This window comes from Passer domesticus, chromosome 28, assembly GCF_036417665.1.
Source record: "Passer domesticus isolate bPasDom1 chromosome 28, bPasDom1.hap1, whole genome shotgun sequence".
Lineage (NCBI taxonomy): Eukaryota > Metazoa > Chordata > Aves > Passeriformes > Passeridae > Passer > Passer domesticus.
In genome coordinates this window covers 4,989,361-5,014,287 of record NC_087501.1, presented here as the reverse complement: position 1 = coordinate 5,014,287, position 24,927 = coordinate 4,989,361, and the positions used below count along the sequence as shown (strand labels likewise).

The 24,927-nt window shown below is 42.5% G+C and overlaps 1 protein-coding gene across 8 annotated transcripts in view; it reads right to left on the bottom strand.

Moving 5' to 3' along the window:
- Nucleotides 1–5,277: 5,277 nt before the first annotated feature.
- The window catches only part of PPP2R2A (protein phosphatase 2 regulatory subunit Balpha), a 41,437-nt gene continuing 21,787 nt past the window's right edge, over nucleotides 5,278–24,927 (bottom strand). For all 8 annotated transcript variants that reach the window (XM_064400248.1, XM_064400249.1, XM_064400253.1 and 5 more), the window contains 8 exons: nucleotides 13,299–13,396; nucleotides 10,260–10,425; nucleotides 9,685–9,797; nucleotides 9,288–9,465; nucleotides 8,504–8,668; nucleotides 7,806–7,975; nucleotides 7,212–7,303; nucleotides 5,278–6,365 (listed from right to left, as the gene is read on the bottom strand). In XM_064400248.1, the coding sequence (XP_064256318.1) occupies nucleotides 6,086–6,365; nucleotides 7,212–7,303; nucleotides 7,806–7,975; nucleotides 8,504–8,668; nucleotides 9,288–9,447 (867 nt within the window). In that variant the 5' untranslated portion in view covers nucleotides 9,448–9,465; nucleotides 9,685–9,797; nucleotides 10,260–10,425; nucleotides 13,299–13,396 and the 3' untranslated portion in view covers nucleotides 5,278–6,085. The remainder of the gene's footprint in view (nucleotides 6,366–7,211; nucleotides 7,304–7,805; nucleotides 7,976–8,503; nucleotides 8,669–9,287; nucleotides 9,466–9,684; nucleotides 9,798–10,259; nucleotides 10,426–13,298; nucleotides 13,397–24,927) is intronic.

The following is a 24,927-nucleotide window of genomic DNA, read 5'->3' as shown; positions in this document are numbered from 1 at the left end:
CCGAGCCCAGGCCGTGCCGAGCCGAGCCCGAGCCGTGCCGAGCCGAGCCGAGCCCGATCGCCGCCCTGTCCCAGCCCAGAGTGCCACGGTCCGGCTGGGACAGCGCCCCGCACCGCCGAGCCCAGGCCGTGCCGAGCCGAGCCCGAGCCGTGCCGACCCGAGCCGAGCCGTGCCGACCCGAGCCCGAGCCGTGCCGACCCGAGCCGAGCCGAGCCGAGCCCGATCGCCGCCCTGTCCCAGCCCAGAGTGCCACAGTCCGGCTGGGACAGCGCCCGGCACCGCCGAGCCCAGGCCGAGCCCGAGCCGTGCCGAGCCGTGCCCGATCGCCGCCCTGTGCCAGCCCAGAGCGCCCGTCCAGGCCTTCCTGGGACCCCTCCAGGGATGGGCACTCCAGCCCTCCCTGGGCAGTTCCTGAGCCGCTTTCCATGCAGAAATTCCTGCTGTGCCCACCCTGAGCTGCCCTGGCCCAGCCTGAGCTGTTCCCTCTGCTCCTGTCCCTGTTCCCTGAGCACAGCCCGACCCCCGGCTGTCCCCTCCTGGCAGGAGCTGTGCAGAGCCACAAGGGCCCCCCACAGCCCACCTGCTTTTAATCTTGTTCTCTTCTTTGTGTTTTAACACCACTTCAAGGTTTATTTGGAGGCCTAAGTCAAAACTACACCTCTTTTTGTTGTAATTTTGTGACTTCAGTCTTACCTCTCTCATATGTGTATCTATATTTATCAGCATTTTGCTTACCAAAAGTTTTAAATGAGCCTTTTACACCCTGAAGTCCTCCCATCAACAGCCATAAGAGTATAAATCGTGGTTTTTTATTACTGTACTCACTGAAGGAGTTCAGTAACAGAACACCATCAGAGTGAAGCCACACAGATACAACTCCAGTAGTGTTCTTTGTTTGCTTCCCATTACAAATGTGAAGAAATCACTTATTTCTGTGTCAGAACTCTTTAAAGCTAGAGAAAAAACTTGTACGCACAAGTGTTACAATCATCCTGTACTACAATACCTGTCATAAGAATTTTTGCCTTCTATTCATGTACACTAATCTTTGGAGATTTGAAATCTGCCTTTTGTAACACCAACACTTCTCCTGAATTTGACGGCAGGCCTTGCATGACTGTACCAAATATCTGACCCTGTGGAAAATCTGGATGTCTCTGGGACAGCACTGGGAGAGAATTAGCTACATTTGTAGTAAAAAGAAAGCACCAATTGCATTAATTTGATAAAACATCTGTTTACAGGTGGAGGGGCTGCAGAAACCTTTGAGATTGAAATCAGAACAATGAGCTACTTGTGATTTTGAATAAAAACCTGCCCAGGTAACCCCATCCTATTTGCAACCCTCAAATCACAGGCTAACATGAGCATTTGTCACCACCCTCATTCAGGAAGCATTTGCCACAACACTTGTGTCATTAATATTTATCAGTCAAGTGGGACTATTAAAATTTCTGAGTCAGAAATAAATTGATCAAGATTATAGAGTGAGTCAATGCAGAGCCAGAAATAGCATTCACAAGGCCTGACTTTCAGCCGTGTGCTTGAACCACTACACAGGTTCCTTGAGGCACTTGAATCTAATTAATGCTTGTAATTTGAATCCTTGGATGGAAAATGCTGTGACAATGGCAGTGTTGGATGGACACAAAACCACACATTAATAGAAGAGAAACAATGGCCACAGATTCCTGGGAAAAGGAATTTTTGTACTGGAGTGCAATACAAACGTTTTTCTTCCAGGGAAAAAAAAAAGAAAAAAAAAAAAAGAAAAAAAAACCCCAAACATTAAGTCAATTGAAATCAAACAATTAACAAGACCTGTGCCAAGATAACCCCACTGGTTTATCTCGTGGTTCCAAGGTATTCTAAATGTTGGAAACAAGTAAAAAGGAGAATTCTGTCTGCCCCTGGAACCCTGGCAGTGCCCAAGGCCAGGCTGGACAGGGCTTGGAGCACCCTGGGACAGTGAAAGGTGTCCCTGCCCCTGGCAGGGGTAGCACTGGATGGGATTTATGGTCCTTTCCAACCCAAAACATTGCATTGTTCTCAAGTCTAAAACATGCCATGATTATTTTTATATTCTTTATTTGGTATTTCTGTTCCCCAAATGTGAAAAAGCGCCCTTTCCTGAGCTGGACACACCCAGCATCCTCCCAGCACAAGGGCTCTTCACCCTGCACGCCTCGGCTGAACTCTTTGTTTTGTGTAATCCACTCTGGAAACGCTTTTATGGTGTTTCATATTTAGCAACAACTGATCACTGTTGATTCCGGAGGTGACTTCGAGGGACAGTGACCACACCTCGCCGTGATCGCTTGCAGTTCCAAAGCTTCCATCTCTTTACAGTAACGTTTGCCTCCTAGTGGAGAGCCCTGGCTCAGAAAAGCATCATTGAAACCAACCAGGGCTGTTTTCCTGTTTGCAAAGGTTGAGACTGTTAAAATTGGAGGGTAAAATTCACTGTGTAGAGAAATTGTATTCACAGTTTTTATTCTCTCAGCTGTGAAACAAACACTGGTTTTAGTCCATCGCTTATCTTTACAAGCCCAAACCAAGTTAAATAAGATGTTTGCTGCAGGCAAACAAACAGCTCCAGACACCCACAGTCATTACGCAGCAGCCCCACTCCCAGCACACCTCGATCCAAGACACTAGTCCTTCCCTTTACAACAGCCAATTCCATGGGAAAGTGTAAAAGTAGGCACCTTTTATTCAATAAAAGGAGTGTTTGATGGGAGCCAGGATGTTTTACACCTCTACAGCCCGAGGGGAAGAGCAGAAGAGCAACACACAGGAAATTGCTTCCCAGCTCTGCTGTGCCTAAGAGGATGACAATAAAAATCTCTATTAAAATATTGGTATTCCATCATCCACAGCCCCTCTCCAGGAGGGGAAATCCCACAGGTTTCTGCTTGTCAGCACTACCTGACCTTTTTCCATCAGGCTGATAATAAAAGGATCTGTAGTTAAGCAATAAATGATCCTGTCCTCCCTGAACACAGCAGTAGGGGAACAGGTGCTGCTGCATATCCAGCGTGTTTTCCAGGCAGCAGCCATGTCCTAGCAGGGAAGTGACAAAGGACTTGAGGCACAGGGCTCTCCTGCACCTCGGCATTGTGTCAACTGGATAAACACCTCAGTCTGCAGTAACTGGTGGCACGAATGACACTGCAGTTGTCATATTGTAGATACAAACCACCTAAGTGGTGCTTGTGGCATTTCAGCACCATCAGTGGCATCAGGACAAGAGTGCAGGGAGGAGAATGCCTTCCCTGTGTTTAGTCTGGCGCTCAGGGGCTGGGAATTGCAGACTGGCACTGGTTTTATTGGGCACTGAGGATGCTGTGTGGCTGGAGCAGCTGAAGGCAGTGACCAGCACCACTCTGCCTAGGACAGGAATGGGAACACAGTTCCCCAGGCACAAGGTAGTGACCACTCATTCAAAAATACCTGCAAACGCAGAAGAGGGTAGGGGCAGGAAAGAGCATAAAAAGCATCCTGACAAAGTGTATTCTCTGTGTACTTTTATTAATAAAATATATGATTTACAGCATGTATCAGTGGACAGTGTGCTTAGAGAATTCTCTATGGGATATTGTGACAGCACAGGCAGGAGCTGGGTTTGGTGAGGACAGTTAAACCTCAGATGAATGACATCTCACAGATCACCATTACCAGCAAACCCAAACCCTTTCCCAAGGGGAGCTCTAACCCATCCCAGCAGGCCCAGCTGTGGTCCAAGAGTATTGTACTGGAGTATTGCTCTAGGTGACTGCACCCGGTCACTCTGTGCCACCTTCACATGCTCAGCTCCGTGTGGGGCTGTGCCAAGCACCTTCAGTGCGTCCCTGGGGCTACGGGTGGCACAGGAACAGCAGCCTCAATACCATGGCCCTCATCTTCCCAATCCAGCACGGTTAAACCTTCACAAAACATTATTTTACCAGCTCCATAGCAAAAGCATCTCATCACCTCAGTGCCCTCACACTAAGATACAGAGTGAGCTTTGGCCCTGGAAACAGCTACACATGTGATTAACGTTACTCAAGTTGTTTCTTGAACTGTTGGAAGGTCTGGTTGCTGGAGTAAAATTAGTCACGTGCTACTAAACAGGAGCAGGGCCCACTCGTTTATTCACCCACTGGAAAACAGCTGCTGTCCCTGGGGCAGTTCATTTGTTTTACAAGGCTAACAGGTGAAAAAAAAGGTAAAATCCTTACAAAGGCTCATGGTCACGCATGCATGGTACAAGACAAATACTGTATTTAAGAGAACTGGATTAATAAATATTAGAATTTTTACATTTTCACACCACTGCAGAAGGACTTAAAAAAACTGAAGGGTGATTGCAATAGTAGTCTGGTTAATAACCTCTAACCCAGCCAAAATTTTACAGCAGAAACAGTATCTTAGTTGATCAAATCATAACGTCATTTTAATAACTACCTCTAAGCCACAGAAATAAATACAGGTAACTCAAAAGCAAAAATTCTCCCAGTCAAGGTAAATTCACCATGAATTCAAACTTCACTGAACATTTCCATGAAGGAGGAACAAAACCTAAAAGCACATTTAGCAAAAATACTGGAAGTAAAAACACATGAGCCTTATAAAGCATCAATATCTAGTTAATCTTTGGATAAGCCTTATGTGCTGAGGAGTTGAAATCTCTCACATCACTATGAATACTTATTTCATGCAGCTTCTGTACTCCACGTTTGGCTCCTTGCACCAGTGAACATTTCTATAAGTGCAGGAACTTTGCAAAGCCAAAAGCCAGAAGAAAACATTTGCATGGTTAAAACTACATTTCCAGTTAGCAATAAATACAGAAAATAGAGCAGCAGAATGCAGTGCAGTCATTAGCTATGGAACCATGGTGCTGGCTGGTACTATGGAACACCACAAAGGAGCTCGGACAACTTCTCACAAAGCCACAGGGGACTTGGTGCTCTAAACAAGGCATTAAAGGTATTTTATCCTAAAACAAGGCATTGAAGAAACCAGGACAAAACTAAACATTAAGACATCAGTCCCAAAAAATGGAATTTAAAACCTGAAGATTCTATTCCCTTTCTGATTAAAGCAACAGGTTAAAAAGAGGAGCATTCAAGGGCACAGGAAGTGACTGCTCAGATCAAAACCTTAAAGCAGTTGTGATGCCAAGATGGAAGTGGTCATACATTGGCTGGTGCCCAGGTTACTGAGGAGTAAATGCAGGTACCTGTAAAATCCCTCCCTCTCTTCATTCCCATGAAAAATAATTAATACTGGTTAAAATCATTACAAAAAACATAATTTTATTTTCATGCATCTAAGGTAAAACAGAGTATTTGTATAAAGAGGTAGATTAAAAAAAAAAGAAAACAGATTCTCCATTCTTTGTCACTTTTATTCAGTAGTTTGTTTTTTTCCTTATTTTCTCTTTTTTTTTGGTGCCAGACATGGCAAGGAGTGATTACAGTCAACTGTTTATTAAAACATTTGTTGCAACACAGACCCCCTTTACCACTGACCCCAAACGGACCCATTTTATGTGCTTTATTTTGTTTATTTTTTTCTCCATACACCACCACCGAGGCGAGGTGGAGGGGGGACGAAGGGGGAAGGGGGAGTCCAGGAGGCCAGAAGGAGGAGGAATGCTACAAGCCACAGCAAGAATGAGCTGTATTTAATAAAAAAAGGGGGCCACGAATGATACAGTAATGAGGTTACACAATTAAATCCCATAGCATGATTGAAGGCTTTCCCTGTGTCTGACGTCATCACAATGGAAGGCATAAAAAGTGGAGTAAACCGATGTTGAGACAGTCCAGTCTAGTCCATTAGGCAAGATGGTGCAAGTAGTCATTTAAATTAAAAAGTGCCCTATCCTCACCTAAATGGCTAGCAGGTACGGAGACAACAGAGCCACAGAGCCTTCTCCATGGAGCTATAAAAGTGTGTTGTCATATGGCACATTTTTAAACACTGGAAAGGGGTGCCATAATGGACCTCTCACTTGCTTTTGTTACAGGTACAAATGCTAGATTCAACTATTTCAACTATGCAGGAAGTGACTCTTCAGTTAGGAATGCCAACCCTAATTCATCTTGTCTTGAAATATATACAAGTTGTTTGTGGTAGCTACAGCAATGATGTTCTCCTTGGGGTGCCAGGCTGTGTGCAGGATCTTCTTGTTGAAGTCTAAGCTGTCGACACTGATCTCGTCCTTCTTTCTCTTGCCGCTGGCGCACACCTTCCGCGGCTTCAGCACCGTGCGGGGTTTGTTGTTCTCCCGGGACGCCTCCAAGGTGATGTCTCGCTTTGTGTTTCTGTCAAACATCCTGAAGAAGTTGTTGTAAGACCCTGTCATGACAATGCTGCACAGAGGGGGAAGGAAGAAAGATGTCAGTTAGGAATTCCTCCTCCTTTTAGCAAGCCAGAGGGTCTCAAGGGGGGGTCTCAACTCAGATGATGCAAATGGAAGGGAGGTGCCACAGCCACACCTGCTACAGCTAAAGGGAAGCAGGTACTGCAATGTTTTACAAACTTAAAACCTCCCAAAAATACCCTTTTTCCTTCCCTGGGCCCTTTGACATATTTTGTTATCGAAGCACCTTGAATGTCATTATTTAACTTGCTTTTCACACACACACAGGAGAGATCCAACAAACCCCAAACATGTCGCATTTTCAGCGACACACAAGTTGTGGAAATTTAGGTACTAAGCAGCACATCTACTTTGTGAAAATCCCTTATAGCTCCTCATTCTACATCAGCTGTTCAGTAAGAAAAATACAAGTTTCCTTGTCCTTCTTTTGCCTCAAAACATATTTGAGCAGACAGATGCCAGATTAAACAAAAAAAAAAAACAAGGTGCACTATGTCTGACAGTACTGACAGGGAACCAATGAGCTGCTTTAAATGCACAAATAAGCAGTTAATAGCATGATTAGCACAGAATCAAGAGCTGTCCTAAGTGGTGTTATTGACAGGTCACTACCATGGCAAATCACTGTAAAAAGGAACATTCCTGGAAGGTTTTCCCACTGCTTCCCCTAGAGGTCTGGTGCAATTCTTACAGTTAATAATACACATGTTACAGTCTACTGAAGTACTGCAGTGTTGTCCAAAACCAAGTATTTGAGGTCCACTGCCCATTTTAAGAATAATTTGGAAAGATCCAAAAAGATCCTGAAGTGCACAGGGATAAGAATTCCACTTGCCTGTCTGATCCATTCCAACAGCATTCAAACTTGTCAAAAATGCAATCATTCTCATACAGTGAGCAGAGTTTACTTCTGAGGTATTCATGCACCTGGAAAGGAGAGATCAGAGAAACTGAGTGAGCATTAGACTCATACACCTGTAAAACAGCTTTCCCAGACTGTTCCAAAAGCAAGGAACCTGAGATTGCTCCCTAGAGCTCTTTCTTATAACAAAACCAGCAATTCTCAGTGGCAGCTAAAAACACTTTATGAAAAGGAAATGTTTTATCTCCTGTTTTCTTCAGGATATAACACAGAACATAAAGACAACCAAAGACTTGTCATGGTTCTCACGGCTGCAGATCACCTCTCCACCTCCCAGATTCCCACTGGTTAAGAGGGAGACTTTTTCACCCCCAAACACGGGTTTGGGTTCTGCCACCACCCTGCAAATACCACGATCTTTCAGCAGGATTGTGAAATCCCCAAACCTCAGGGATGCTCTGCCAGAATCTACGGATAAAACTGTAACTGCCACATCAAGACTATCAGTAAGATTCGGCCTCTGTCCAGGTTTTTAAATTTCCAACCCACATGATTTTCACCCAATACCTGGTATGTTTCCACAGGTCTATTTTCCATATTTAAATCCCAGATCTTCACTGACAGATAATCTCTAGTCATCATATATCGACCACTGTGGCTAAATTTGACATCAGATATGGAAGAGATGATTTCAGAGAAAAATGATCTGTTGCTAGGATCTTCTGGTTCTTCAAACACTGCCAGAAAATAAGACAGGCATTTCAAGAGGTCAGTTTGTGTCTCGTTGATACAAGACACACCTGAATTACTTTAACATTGTCTCAATAAGCTTTCTACATTGTGTTACTCTGTGTTGTATAAAATAACTGTTAAGGAGAAGCAGTTGTTATACAGTTGCTATACTCTGTTATTGTAGCAAGCCAAGGTCAGCTTCTTATAAATGCAATTCTTTGGTAATATGAAGTCTTGATTCACACATGCACCAGATTTCCAGCAACAAGTACAGACCAAATGGCCTTTAACCACCTGAAGTCTGCAAAAAGCCATTCCTGGTGTCTAAACAGAAGCTGCTATTCATTTTATTCACTACTTTGACTCCAGAAAAACATAAATGTAAGTTTAAGATTTATTTAGATTTTAGGCTTTAGATCTGTTCAATATACTACAGGAATCCTACACAAATCCACACAGAGAATTCAGTGTTTGATAAACTCTTAAGAGCAAATGTTCTCTGGCACAGGGAGACACTAAACTGCAGCACTCACACTTTGAATGTCTGTCACAGAGGGCTGATGCCCTCATGTCACACAGGCGAATTGTGCCTTTGCTGCTGCTGTAGACAAACGTGCTGCAGCTGTTGGGGTGGAACTCTGCAGCTGTGATCACCTCCGTCAGCTCCTCCATGTTGGCAGGCTTGATATCTACAATATCTGCAGCAGCTCTTTAAGGAATTGCCTCCAGCAAAATGGGTTTTTCCCAAGTTAATTTTCAGTTTTAGGTGCTTTCAGAAATGCTACTTCAGGCTTGTGGGACCCAGGCATAATCCAGGTAAGAGTTAAAATCAAGCCACGCAATTTGTCTACAAAGCAAAGTGGTAACAATCACATTCTGAATCAGTTTCAGGATAATTACAGCAGCAAAAACTTGCTTCAGTTTTGCTCCACACTCCAGTAGTAATTAATTCTATACTACAAATTATCTCCCAAGTATTTAATCTAGAGCTTTATTTTGCTTAAATTCTAATTATTCTGCTATGTTACAAAATGCTATTTTGTATTAAAAACTTCACACAGCTGTGGCTGCTTCATCTCTGGAAGTGTCCAAGGCCAGGCTGGAGCAAGCTGGTCCTGCTCACCTGGATGAGCTTTAATGTCCCTTCCAAACCAAACCATTTCTTCTCCAGAAGTAAAAGCCCTTACAATTACCAGGGGGAAATAACCAGGATTAATGGATTAATTCTCTGTATATACACTAAACACTTCTCATGAGAGGAAATAAAACCCAACAGTCTTCCTGTTCCCATCCCACAGACCAAAGGCAAAAGGATACTAAAACTTCTGTCTGTGATTTCTAGGTGCCACAGGTTGATCCGCAGGTCGTCTGCAGACAGGTACGTTTCATAGTCACTATTGATGGAGATGGAATTGATGTGATATGTGTGGGCATTGGCAAATATCCTTCGTGGGCTGGCTTCCACCATGAGGTCCATAGGCCTGAACACTGGCACCTGCAACACACAGAGCAGGGCAAGAGTGAGATCCAAACCTACCACAGACATCAGCACTGCTCAGCACAGTCCTTCAACATCCCGAGCTGGATGATCTTAAAAATCAGTATTTCTGCCAAGTGACATCAAAGCAAAGATTAAGTTAATGATGTGATGGCACACTTCCTCCCAGAGCCATGGGCTGGGAGAGGAGGAATTAGCTGGTTGTGAGCTACTCACCCGTAGTGTTGTAACTGTAGTAGGATCCCTATACCGTCCATCCTCCTCCTTTAAATTATAACCCTCAGGTCTTTTGTCCCTTTCACTGATTTTCCATAACTTTATTGTTTTATCTGCAATGAAACAGCCACAGTTTAAAATGAGAGCTGTGGAGAGACACCAGTCATCACTGTTGATGCCTTCAAACAAGACAAGGCCGCCCACGTGCACCAAAAAAGACAAAAATGCTGCTTGGGGAAAACAAGACAAGATAAAATGCATTAAAAAACCTCCTCCACAATTTGTTCTTTTATAAGAGTTAGAGCAAGTTTCAGTCAGGACAGGGATTGCTATGAATGATTAATGTAAGCTCTGACACAGGGACTGACATACACATGAAGGTTTCACATAGACTGTAAAGCAACCAAATCCCAAATACCCCAACCCTGTTCTGGGGACACCTGTGCCCAGGAAGACAGAACCACATCCCAGATCCCTGTAGTTAAACCCTGCTTCATTCCAGCCTTTTGGAGAGGATTAGATCAAATCCTAATAGTAAACCTACACAATAACATTTTATGGTGCAAAATACTTACCATTTGTAGACAATAAAAACTGAGCAGCATTTTTCTGGGGTAACCACCTAATTTTGTTGATCTTCTCTTCAATTTCTAAACTTTTCAAGTAGTCAAACTCTGGTTCATGGCTTTGAAAGGTACTGTAAACATTGTATTCTCCCCTACTGTGAGACTGGGTTTTGTTCTAAAAAGAGAATTAAATGATCAAGACATGTATACAGTGTACATTGGGGTACAACCTGCTTGATTTTCATGATCCTGTCAACCAAATAAAATGAGCATCTCTGTTGCAAGAAATTTATTAAAGTTTCTACTATTTTGGCTAAGAAAACATCAGAGAAGACACAGTTTATGCAGCAGCTGAAGTTTCCAGAAACTCGCCACAGAATGTGAATAACATCTCCAAGAAGTTTTCACGCTAATGTTGAGCAGCTGAACAAACAAACATTTCACCTGAACATTTTATTTAAAAAAAAACCAAAAACCAAACTACAACTTCTTTAATTTTTCCACCTTTGCTGTTTAAAGGGAATATTCCTTCCCCTGCAACACAGACACACAAATGGCAAATCTACTCTGTGAGTACATTCAGCTTTCCAGGCACACTATGGAATCCCACATGGCACCTCTAAATTTATACCAGCAGCTTCACTATTCTGGTTTGTAATGTCCAAGTCCCCTGAGAGCTTCTGAACTGCTTAAGCAGCTTTTTATTCCTCATTCTAGAAGGGCAAAAAGCTCATCACCTCTGCTCTGGCATTAGAGTCACTCCTGCAGTTACCTGTCCAGGTGGAAGTGTTTGCAAAACTGAAAAATTTGCACAATTCCTCTTTCCAAAAGCTATGTCTTAGGCACCAAAATATTGTACTGCATGGACTGAACCTTGAATTTCATCCACTGAGTGCAGAAAATTAGATCCATTTCTGGTGTAGTACTCCCCATGTTCACCTGTAGTTGTTTCAAGCTGAATTTTGTGATTTATTCCTGTCCCACCTACTCCAGAGATTGCACCATCAGATGCCTTTGCTGTGATATGTTCCTGGCTGGGGACTTCACTCCTTCCTTCTCTGGTGTCTCATGTCCATGGGCTCATTTAATCCCTCAGTACCTCACCAAAACACATCTGATACAACCCTTGCTGGCCCACATTTGTCACATTCCTTACATCATTTTCTCATGCTTCATACCATGAGAACTGGCAGGAATTCTTACACTTCAAAATAAGCTGGGGTTGGGGAAGGGACAAGGGGGCAAAATGCTTAGAAATCACATTTAGCACCAGAGTTCTGTACCACACCTGTCCCTTACACTGCTTTTCCCACCTTGGAGAAGGGAAGGGACTTTGTTCTAAGCCTCAGTCAGAACTAACAAGTGAAGCTGGGTCACTGCATGGAACAACTTGGAAAGGAAATCTATTGTGCTGTAGGGATGCCTTAGGAAGTCCAGGGAACTTTTCTTCAATTCCAGACTTACCATAACAACTGAGGCTTAAATATTCTATGTGTGTATTCTAGTAAAAGTTTACAGGACCAGAATAATACATAAACCAAGTAATATGTGAAATCCATCCTTGGGATAAAATCAAGGTCTGTCTCATGGTGCTCAAAGGAAAACAAAAAATTCCAAACTAGGAGAGGTGTTGGCCCAAGTGCCTGATGTTAAATTCCAATTTAGGTAATTGCACTGCGCCTACGCAAATTCCTGCTCAGTTTCTGTGAGATGCAGTATTCACTTCCTGCCTGGCACTGAGCTGATGTCACCGGCTGCCACATTCCAGCCCGGAGGTGGCAGCAGTTTGGCAGTGGGTGAAGCCACACAGGTTTGCACAGCTCTTCACACAGCCCTTGTCAGTGCTTCTCTTCCTGCAGGCGTGGCCTGCAAAGCTCTCCAGTGCAGTGTGGCAGAAAGGGGCACAGAATTCCAAATAAAACACTTATATTTTATACACTTTCATGTATAAAATCTGCTCTAGACAGTTTGTTGGAACAACCAACTACCAATGCATCAGGGAACTAAGTCCCTAAACACAAATCATTCCCTAAATACAGAGAAATCAAAAAATGCCCAAAACAATTCTGTGGAATTTCTGACAGCCCAGGTTCTTCCAACCCCTGGATGCCAGCTCCTAAGGATGTGAGCATGGATTATGCTCCAAAAACCAAGGAGTCATTTAAATACAGCTCACCTGAGAGCTGGCAAGGAACTTCTGCATTTTTAAGCTACACAAGAGGATTGTTAAAAGCATCAAGCTACAACTCAAGAATTAAAAGTAACAAAGAAATAAAAGGAATACGATAAAAGGCCACAAAATGCCCCAAGAGCTGGTGCCACGCAGCCCCACTAGATGTCCCCACTGACCGAGGGGAGCTGCTGGCACAGGGACGGTGCCTCGCCCACAGATCGGCCCCCTGCTCGGGAGCCGGAAATCCCAAGCTTTGGGAGTTGTAAAACAGAAATTGAAGGAAAAACTAAACAAAAACTAACAGTGGCATCTCCAGGCAGTGAGGTGACATCTCCCTGAAATCCATTCTAACCACAGCAACTTCCAACTACAGCCTCAGTTAAAATCAGGCACTGCAGCTCAGCTGCCCACTGATGTGCAGGTAGAGCCAAAAGACCAAGAAGCAAGGATAAAGGGAGAAAAGACACCTCTGCTGCGGGGATTCTGTGGTTTTACTCGACTGATACCAGAGTGGAAAAGGACATCGGAGGCCACAGTCACACACTTACTCAAGGCAACTTTTAATATCCCCAGTTACAGTGAAATCTGAAATCATCATCACAGCCAGGAAGAGTCATTGGATAAGAACCAACTTCAGCTCCTTCAAGTGTCTTTTGTGTCCTACCCCTTTTTGGTTTTCACTTTCAACACTCTTTAGACCACAACCAAAGCGTGTTTAAAATAACTTCTATCACAAAGTTCTCATTAAATTTCAATATTGTAATCACTTATCACGTAGGCATGCACTTTGTGTAAGGGGTTTTATAAAAACATGCTGCTTGTCTTTAAAAACAGAATAGAAAGAACATGTAACACTGTAATTAGACAGCACTCACCTCCTGCTCCTGTTGAAAGATGACAACTCTCCCTCCCTTGTCTCCTGTTGCTAACAACTCTCCAGAATGGTTGAATTCTACTGTAGAAATTATATCCGCTGCAGAACAACAAAAATAAATGCCACAGATTAATCATTCTTCTAAATACCAATGACCAAGAAAGCCACGATTAAAAAAAACCCAAACCATTAAAAAAAGTCATACTTAAGTTAAAGGACATCTATAAAATGTAAGTACAAGTTTCTTCCAAAAAATAACAGTAGTTTTTTAAGCTGTACATTTGAGAAGCTTTTATAGATCACCACACCAGAGCTACAAGCACGGTGTTGTGCATTACTTTTTTCTTAAAGGTTTAATATCCTCAACCTCTTAAAACTGATTTTTCTACTCTGACTCTACTTTAGATAATACAGACTGTACCTTCCTAGAGCAACTGTAAATAACCTTTAGCAACTGTAAATAACCTTTATTTTCTCAGTTTTTCCTAATGTATGATTTAGATACAATCATTATCCATATGACCTCAAAGCACCTTCTTTTTTTTTTTTAAGGACTCAGTACACATTTGATAACTTAAAGGCAAAAGGTATTAGGGGAGAAAAGCACAGATATCCATGTTTAAGGAATGCAAGGAATAAACAGCTGCAAAAAACCTCAACAGTCTCCAAAACACCTGAGTACCTCTTCTGGATGAAGAAGGTTTACATTATCACTAGTGTTTTTATAGGGAGTGCTAAAATTAAATTGTGAAGAGCCACTGACAAGAACAGTAATCCCTAGTATCAAACTGAGCTGTTCATGCATCAGATAGGACAAATTAGAACTTAGGTTCAAACACACCCATTCAAATTTCCAAAGGGACAAATGCTCCCTGGACTCCCAAACAGTTGAATCAGAGGTCAAACCATTTTTGAAACACCAAACTGAAACACAACTCTATAAATCTAATTTTCTGCTGGAGAAACTACTTCAGAGTTTTACATACACAAGTCTTAAAGCCATTTCACTTTCATGCCAGTCAGCTGTAGATAAACAGTATTTTCTGTGGGATGGTTTCTTTTTCTCCATTGCATTCATAACATTTTAGACTTAAACAAGATCAATACCTGCTTGACTCAGAGCCAAACACCAGCTCCACAGAGTTTTGTATTCTGTAGCACAAGCTGCCCTAGAGATCCCCCCACCAACCTCCCTGCCACTGTCACCTGGCACTGCTTATACTGGCTGGAATGTCTCCAAATAGAGTTAAGGACAGAAATACAACCTCAACCTGCACCTCACTGAGCCAGGATCCAGATCACGCACAAAAAAACTCCTTTCATTCCAGTGCTCATCATTTTTTATCCCAGACAGCAGTTACTTCAGCCAGTCATTCTTCTACTTCTGACCACGTTTAAGTGATTTATCTCACATCCATAAGGCTTAAGATGCAAACCACTGAGCTGCAGATATGGTATTTAATAGGTACCTCTCCCAGGTGAACGGGGCACAGAGATAAGAACCAATTCATTAACGTGCAGAAAGAGCGGTGCAAACCAAGCAGTCCAACTTTGGACTTTTTCACACAATGCAAAAGCACATGGTTGTACTCCTCCACTAGGAAAAGACCTTAAAAAGTTATCAATTAATTGAAGAAAAACACACTAATATATCTCAGCAGTGAGAAGTACACAGAATAATTACTATTGAGAAAAGCAAAGACTTAACACGACAAGCTCTGACAGTCTTGAAACTGGTAAGACAATACAGTGAGTTATTAGCAAATCAAATGTGTCCATGTATGTGGAAAGAGAAGAGCGGGGAAAAATTTGCCTTAGAAGTCTCATATCTATCTAAGAACAGATGGATAAATTAATCAAAGTACTTATTTGGTGGAAGTTGCTGGAAAGTTTAGAACAGGCAGCAAGCGCAGCCAGAAAAACTTTTGTTTAAGGACAAAAATCTCTATTTTCCTAGGTCTAATGATGCTGTATATCATATTTAATAATAACACAAATCTCACACAACAGAAAGACAACCACTTTTCTGGAGATCCCAGACGTTCTCGCTTTTTAAAAATTTTTTTTTTTAATTTTAATTTACAGGAGAATCCAAGCATTCCCCCAGTGATTTCCAAGCTGATACAGACCCTGCTTTATCACAGTCTCAAGCGCACAAACTTTCAGCACCCATACCCCACACCTCCAAGGAGTCCAGCAGGCTCAGGCAATGGTGAGAAGGTACTGAAAACTCTCCAGTGCCTGACGGACACCACGCAGATCATTCCAAGTACTGGATCAGTTTTAAATTAAAACCAAATACATTCCCTAGCAGAAATGACAGAGGGAGCTTTTCAACCTCCCCAGTGCCCAATTTGCTCGTGGATTCTCATCTGTGTTAACATCCTCATTGCCCAAAACATGCACCCATCTTATCCTTCTTTTTTCCAATGACAATTGTAATTCCTCGACGATTTTAGCCCTTCAGCACCACAAGAAAGTATCCCCAAACTGTGGTGTTTCCCCTCCTGTCCCTAGGGGTGAGCCTGCAAACACAGAGCTGCTCCTGCTGGCCACATGCTGGGAAATGATCCCTTCCCAGTGCCAGGAGCACTTGGAAGGGATATTTAAGGGAGAAGCAGATGTGCAGTGCTCTACTGTCACCACACTGATGACTGCTGGAAATAGGATGCATTCCAGTGCCCTTTCCTTCCAGCACAATGTCAGAGATAAATAATCACTGACCCCTTATCTGATACCCAAACCCCTCCTAGGCCACAGTGTTATCTGTCACACCATAAGCTGGAGATCAGATTTGTCTTCTCCTCCCCTCAAGCATCTCAGGACATCTCTGACACCAAGCTGCAGTGTGACTTCCCTGAGCTGAGGGTTTGAAACACTACATGGCAGCATCAATCACAAGAGATAAAGACACAATTGTGACAAAGACAAAAATCAGGACAGCAAGGTACACCCGCATTCCTGCAGGGCACCTGCAATACCAGTACCAAGTGAACCAGGTTTCTCCTTCTTGCATAACTGGGAACAAAGAATTCAGAGATTATTACATATTTGGAAGTATTTCTCTGCACAGATCTATACTCTTGTCCTTTAGTTCCATTCAATATCCCTTCACAGATACTTACTGTTGTAGAAACACTTCTGAGACAGCTAAATGCTTTCAAATAATGGTTTTTAGTGACCTGAAAGCAAAGGGGTCGTGGGGTGGGAATCACCTACATAACCTGTAATCTATTTATGAATGAAAATGTTCTGCAGCAGTTGAGAAGAACACTATGGAAACACAGAGCTGCTGCACAGTTGTATCTCCACCTCAGAGATATAAAACCCTATAGTCAAACCAAGCCACTGATCACGAAAATGTCAAACTAAAGAGAGGTTTTGGTCCCTGATCCATCAGCACATGGAGACAGGGCAGAGTCTGCTTCCCCCAGAGCCATCCAAAGCTTCCTACAGCTCTCCCAGATCCAGCAGCTACAATCTGGCAAAGCTTTCCTCTCCTTCTGCACATCATCTTTATTTTCACAACCTGCTTTAAGCTTTTTAAGCTTCAATGAGACATCCTTACTTTTCAAGTGCTCGAACAAAAATCAAAACCACCAGCAAGATCTGGACACTTGACTGGATTCAAGCAGGACTAAATTCTTCCACGGCAGATATGGAGACAGAAACTGGAGAAGCAATTAAAAAAAACCCCAAAATATGGTGTTTGACTTTGACAGGGAATAGGAGGAAGATAAAACACATCTCAGAGCTTCAGGTAAGGCTCCGAGGCCACTGGGCCAGTGCACTGGAAAGAGAACCAGTTCAAATTAAAAAAGAAGAATAATGGAATCCAACAGATCTCAAATGCCTTTCCCCTTGTTAAAAGCAGTGTTTGGAACAAGAAAAACTCAGTGACAAATACTTAAACACACTTTTACACTCTGAGGGCCCTCCACATGCTGCAGTGAATGCAGAACACGTGCACTGTCACCATCAAGTTTTCTAAAACTTTATAGAAAGGATTGTGATGAAGTTTTACCAACGTCCAAATGTCTATGGAAAAAGGGAATAAACCAGCTTCATCAATCCAAGCCAGCAAAAGAAAACCATAATCCAATGACTTCATTCCAGAAGGCCCATCACAAACCTGAAAAGCAATTCTGTATTAACTTTGTTTCCAATAATATAATAAAGAGGATTTTATTAGTAGAGAAGAGGCTATCTGTTTTAATGTTCCATGAACTTTATATAAACTCTGCTTAGAAAACATGCTTGGTAGGCAAAACATGTCACCTACTCTGCAGCAGCGAGTCAATCACGGCAGGAACAAAGAGAGCCTTTATTTCACCAGACCCAAAAGGTTTCTGTGCAAGTTTTTGGTATCACGTTGATCTGCTGCCTAAGCAGAGAGCAAGTAAATCAGAGTGTACACAAGTGGAGCAATCTCTTGATGTTTCCAAGGACTGAACAAAGAATTGTAACATTTAAAAAGCATTTTTAAATTATTTAGAAAGCATTGTTTATATACCTTCCCAGTGGCTCAAGACACTGTTTTGGAATTTTCCAAAGGAGCAACTCAAAATAATCTTTAAAAAGATTATAAAAATCCATATAGCAGAGCAGATTATTTACAGGTTGGCAATTCTGTCCTGGCAAGTGAAAACTGAATTTGCTGACCTAATGTGGAGGTCCTCAGTTTAACAGCCTGGAAAAGCTATTTGCATGAAACTAAACATCAATCATTCCAAGGATACTTCAGAAACTCTCTCAAAAGAAAAACATTAAGAAACCAACTTTTAGGATTAATATTAAAATCCATGGAAGCTCAAACACCCTCAAGCTGAGGAAGCAGCAGAGGTGTGGATAAACATAATGAGAGATAAAGACAGTGAAATATTTGAATTTGATGCACAATTGCTGAATATACCTGAGCCATTCCTCCTAGAGAGAGCAAGAGTATCTGTCCAGGAGAACCTGCAGACATTAAGTGTCTGTAAATCCCTTGTGGGGTGTTTGGTCCTTTCAATCCAGGGTGAGGCAAAACCTCCCTGTTTCAAACTACTGAATAGATGGAACTTCCAGAAACTCCAGCTCAAGTCACAGCTAATGACAGAAATGTATGGCTTTTGATTGGACTTTCTTGTCTCCAATAATGGTTTTGTTTTGGAATTATATACTTCATCATTGGGAAAATACCCCAATTAAACAATGAAAGACACTGGAGAGGAAACAAAAGTTCTTCCAAGGCTTCAAATATTTTAAGCAGCTGCACAATACACTGAGTCATCCCACCAACATCCCACTGTTTGTGATTTGGATTTACTCCTTTATCCACAGTCCTGATATACTGTGTATTTATTTCTGAAGGTAGATAGTGAGGTGTTAATCCCACAGTGAACAGGAAGGCTGTTTAAACGCGGTTAAGGCAGGGTGACCAACCCCATGTCTGTGTGTAGAGGAGACTCCCAACACAGGGTACCACAACTTCACACCCCAGGAAAACAGTGAGAGCAAAATGCCATACACTGTTTAGTGCTGGTGGTGTAAAAGAAAACACCCTCTGCATTCCAGCCTCATCCCTAATTTAAGTCTGTGGAGAGGGGGAGGGGAACACAAGGATTGTATGCTCTAAAGTTACCATGACCAGTTTTACCACTGACTTCATTTCCCTCTTCTTCATTCACTTGCCTGAAGGATTCCCTGCATTCATTCCGGCTCCCTGAAGTGACTAGGTAACAAATCCAAAGGCAGTTGGGAGAAGGCATTCTTACTGTTCAATTTACTACTTGACACTCATTCCAAAAGTCCGTTAAACAGATGTCTTCTCTACTAGAGAGGGCATTAAAAATATATTAATTCCTTAAAATACAGGGACAGGAAGAAATGCACATAGAAATAGAAAAGCCAGAAAGGGGTTATTGCCCTTGTGGCAAAAAATCCTCCCTCTGTGCCGTGCATCTCTGCCAAAGCCAGCTGGTTCCTCACTCTCTCCCAAGTACCAGTTCTGGAATTTGGCAGCACAATGCTGCCCTCCTTCCCAGGGAGGGGAATTTGTCTGATGGCCAACTCGCTTCTCAGTGCTGTTGGCCCTGCCGGAGCAGACACAAACACACAGGAGCCCAGGGTGCAGCTCCAGCAGACAGTAATTAGGCTGCGTTTTGCTTTGCAAACCTGGGAGCTGTACAGAGAGGAGGAAGATTTACAGAGTGCTCCCTGGCCTGCACATTCACTCCAAGTGAGTGAACTCACTTGAACAGGCCTGGGAGGCTGAAAATTAAAAACGTGACCATGACGAAGTCATCATTTTCCTGCTGATGCCGAAAACATGTAGTGCTGTTTGGTGAAGATGCACTTCAGCACTGAGACTCCCCCAGTCCTATTTACATCCCTACCCACGTGTGGCATACACAAGATACCAGTGGCCAAACAGGGAATACACATAGTATTGCACAGCACAAGTTACTCACCTAAGTAAAATAATCAAATAGAAACCTTGTCAAGTAGGCCTAAGCCACCATAACTTCGCTCTAATTTCCTGGACTCCTCTATATTCCTATTTATTTTCTTTTATTCACCATTTCTTCTCCCTTTCCTTCTCCAGCTTTGCCAATCCTTTGAGGAAAGATACACTAGGGAAGTTCTAGTTCAACAATGAGTTCAACTTTGGATTAGAAAGCCATTATTATTATTATTATTACTCATTATTATTGCTACTACACATTTAATTTTTAACTTTGTATTTAGCTCCCTAAAACAGAAGTTTGATACTGCCCGATTAAGCTTTTCCTGTTACTTCCTAAGTCACCCCATGCCCCATGCCTGCCCTGCTCACTGAGGGATCCCAGGTAAGCAGGACTCTACTCTTGCACAGCAAAGCACAGCTCAGTGTGGCACATCCTCCTGAGATCACTCTTTGTGCTGTCAAATCCATGTACCAGCAATGACAGCAAGAACACTCTGTTATCACCAGCCTTCAGAAGCAGGAGCTGGAATTAGTCACTTTTTTTAATGGGAGGTGGAACTGAAGGCAAGGGAAAGAATCAGTACCCCAAGACTCCACAGGATTTGTGTGTATTAGGACAGCTTAGAACTTACAGCTGCATTTGTAACACTTAGATAGTCTAGAGATAATACTCAAGTACAAAACAATGTTATTTTGGAGGTTTTGCAAATTTACGCAAATAACTTTCGTTAAGCCTCATGGCTTCCTAGAAAACACAACAGCAAACTTCCATCCTGTCCCACAGCAGGCAGGAACAGTGGCACCAGCCCCAATCTTGTTGCCATTAGTTTTATTATCTAAAAGCTTTACTGGGCTCAGCACTCAGAGCAGAACAACTCCAAATCCATCTGTCCCATGCACCAGAAGCTGCTCCTCTCTGCAAAGCCAAAGTGAGAGGATGGCATTGGAACTGCAGAGAACAGGATTATCACAGAAGTGACTCAAAAGCTTCTGCAAGTTGGGACAGGAACAAATATGTAGATCAAGTGTTTTACAAGGTAAGAGTAAAGCAGAGAACAGAATCACCGTCTGCTAATCTCTCATCTGGAACAGCAGCTTCTTATGCATCCAGAAATCTTTATGGGATCTTGAGTTAACTGTGGCATCAAAGTAATAGCCTCATTTAAAGAGAATTCACAGAAAGCACAATCTATAGTCAACATTACAATCCAGGTCAGATAGGCAGCAGTACACTAGATGTTTTAACTCTTGTGTTTGTCACACATTTGTGCCTCACTTGGGCAACTGCTTCAACATCTCCACTCAGGGCAAGTTTCTGCCACTAAAATTACCATTATTTTCCCCCACAGTCCATTCCTGGACCAAGGCAAGAGACCAACAAAGAATTGCACAAACCCAGCATCTCTCAGAAGGAGCAGAAATCACTACAGGGAACACTTATAATCATCTTCTACAGGCACTGCCACCACCTCAAACTTCTGTGAACAACGGTAACACATTTCATTTCTGTTAAACAATTTGTATTTTTCCAAGCTAACAGAGTTCACTGAGACTGAGCTGAAGGCAACAGATGAGCAAATTTGCTGTGGGGGAAAGCAAGGAACACACTCAGGAGCAACCACATCTCCAGCTAGTACAGCTGGATTTACAAAGGCCATTGAGCCCACACCCAAAATGCCAATTAACTGCATTTCTGTCTGCAGTCCCCATGAGGTTCCATCTACAAGAAGGCCAGAATCTAGCTTTGCTAGAACAGAAAGAAAACTTATTTAAAGCTCAGACCCCTGGCTTCCTGTCTCCATCTATAGTAGGAAACTCAAGTCTCCAGTACATAGGACTCCAAGACACCTGTGGTGGCAGGGAAGAAAAAACAGAGATGACAAACAGCAGCACATCAAAGCACTCTGAAAACAGATGTGTCACATACTGATGTGTCCCTGCTTCCTACCACTGAAAATGACATAAAATTGCTCTTAAATTTTATCTTTGTGAAAAGAAAGCATTCACACTGGAAAATAATACCATGAGCTTTAGGAAGGAGCTTTTACACCTTAAATTGATCTAGAACTGTGATCCACTTGCAACACCTGTACCACACTCACTGTAGCCACTGGGCTGTGGGTTTTATTTCTGCTCACCAAGTCTGGCACTGCACTCTGTAACTCCTTTCAAGGCAGCTTCACGACAAACCTACAGAAGAAAGAAACCCTAGGGGGTTAGGATTTCTTAGCAGGAAACAGTCCTGAACTGGCCTCTTAAAACCATTTCATCTGACGAGAGTTTAATAGTTTTGGGGTTTTTAACCCCAAACAAGTTTTTATTAGTAAGTGTTTCAAAAATTACTGTGAAAAATCCTCTCCTGTTACAACAACAGCAGACAGAATAATGTTCTCTCTATACCAACAAATGCAAAGCCGTTTGGTTTCTGGATAGAAACCATTAACCCTCATCATGCTGATTAATTGCTTTCTAAACTTTAAGACATGACTGCAGTACCCTTCAGAACACATGCACGGATCAAGAGGAAAATTCCCTCCTTCCACCAAGCAAAAAAGTATCAACTGAATGAACTTAGTTCAAACGATGCTGCAAACCAGAGTTCCCAGTACTTGCATTGCCCCTTGGCTGGACATGATCTAGTTGGGAGAACAGAAGGCACAAGCAGCCTGATCCCATGCAGAGAAGCAGGAAAATGAATACATTTACAACAGACCAGACAAATAAACACCCCAAAAAACTCCCACTAACTGGGCTGCCCACACCCAGATACTGCATATTTAAGAGGTAAAGGTTAACCTGGCTCCAGCAGTAGTTGATGTGAAAAACTTAACACCTTGGAATCAGCAAAGCAGGAGTGTAGCCCTCACTGCAGCTCCCAAGTCCTTGGGAGCTGCCTCCACCTCTGAGGATGTATTTTACAGGTACACCCTACAGTCCTTCCCATCCTGGAATCAAGGGGGTGTGTGTCTGAAGCTTCTTCCAGAGCTCCACAACTCTGGGAGATTGCTGCTGTCCCAGTAACTCCATGTGAACACTACTGCAAAATGGGGACCTTACCAGTTCAAGACAGAGCCATTTTTCAACTCAACATGTGCTACATCAGCTTGAAAATACTCCAAACTCAATAAAGGATTATTTAATACCTGACAAGAATTCCCTGGAGGCTCTAAAGGCATCTTCTGCCCAGAAGCCACACAGAGCAGTTACAGCACTCTGTGAAAGGCAGCTCAACCTCAAGATGAGCTGAGGCATCACTCCATTATTTCACTTTATCCTAATAGTTTCTAGTCTTTGCAAGAGGCCTCCAAGTTTTCATTCCAGGAATAAATGTGACCAGGAAAACAACAACTAAGTCAATTCCCCCTTTTAAATCTTCATTACACAGGGGCTGAGTTTTTCCCCCAAAGAATATCCTAAATAATGTATTCAAACAGGGGATTCCACCTTACATCATCAGCACTGCAAACATATTTAGAAAGGTAACAGAAATACACATAGACATGGAGCACTTTGCTGGGGACAAAGCGCAAGTGATGAGCATTTAGTTCAAATATCTTAATAAACATGCTTCCCAAACTCAAATATTCCCTCAAATATGGCAGGAAGTGCCTATTTGCTTTTCCTATTCATACTAATTCAGGTCTATTGTTGGCTGAAACAAAGGTCTTTCAACCTGCATAAACCGTTCCCAGGACATTTGACACCAGTTTATTAATATCATAAACAGGAGAGGCTGGAGTGGCAGAAATCCAGCCCCACTCCTGGTACCCAGCTGAAATCACCTCAGAAAGGAGAGTGTTTCACAGTTTGTGGAACTACAACATTTATCCAGGACCAGGAACGAGCAGTTGAAGGTCACAGGGTCTTCTTGAGCCTCTTCTTTGCAGCTACTGCAATACTAAAGAATAATAATACATTTTTTTAAAGGGCTCAATCTGTCCACAAGCTTTCCTCCTTCCAAGCAGAATTGTTCTGCTTTTAAACAAAAAAGTAATCAGCAGTAAATCCAGGGTTTCAGCATTTTTAAATACCAGGCACCTGTTTGATGGAAAAGCTACTGTGGGGTTCAGTTTCCCAATATCACAAAATTCAGCTGCTGAGAGCATCCAGCTCCTGAAGCTTAAATCTATTTTCAGGCAGGGAAGAGGAAAAGAAGAGTGGCCCTCCTACTGAGGATGTGTCACACTCAGTGTTGCATCAATTCCCTTTCAATTACAGTGAAAACTCCTCTTCAGTCACAGTCTAGGATTACCAAAAAAAGACTGGGAACAGTAGTTATCCAGAGGTTAGATAACAGCACAATCGGAGGCTATGCACCCCTAAGCATTCCATGAGAAATTATGAGTTTGATAGGAAAAAAATAACAGACACACAAAATATAAAAAATACCCTACCTAAGCAACATCTGTGTTAAAACCCTAAATGCATTATAATGCTTAAGTCACTTTGTTTCATAACATCATCTGCCATAAAATCCATCTGACAACCTGTGTACCTGGCCAAGGTTTGCTTGTGCCCTGCTGCTACCACAGGCCACATCAATTACACTTAATCTGGAGAGATTGTGTCCCTGTTTTGATGCAAAGCAGCACAGAACCTCAAGCTTCCATCAAGTGCCACAGAATTCTGGGAACCAACAAAGTTTTTAAGAGCCAAACCTTCCTGAAATGCACTGAAAAAAATGAGCATGCATGTATTCTTTGGTGCTGCAGCAATAAAACTCTACCTAAAAGCAAATTTATTTTATCCCCAAGTGAAATATTTCCTAAAAGGTAAGAATAGGAAATTTATGGTTTGTTTGAAGGAGGACTGGCAGTCTCAGGGTACTCTGCTTCTACAGTTTTGAATAGAGATAAAACATTAGGTATTACTGCAACATAGAAATAATTTGGCTAAGTTACACAAGAAACAGCTTCCTTTCCTTGGAATTTTCCTGTTTCAACCACGCCTTAAACCTTTAAACAAAGTAGCTGCACTAAAGTGCTACACACAATCCATACCAGCTCGAGTTCTTTCAGAAACACTTTCAGCTACCAAAACCTACACTGATTTCTGAGGCAAAGATGACAGAATGGTTTAGTTCTATTTGTATTGTGCAGAATTTCGTTTGGGAGTTACTCATAATTTCTGTCCTTTGTACAACTGCATACAGATCATACATATCTAATTATAGTGGAACAAA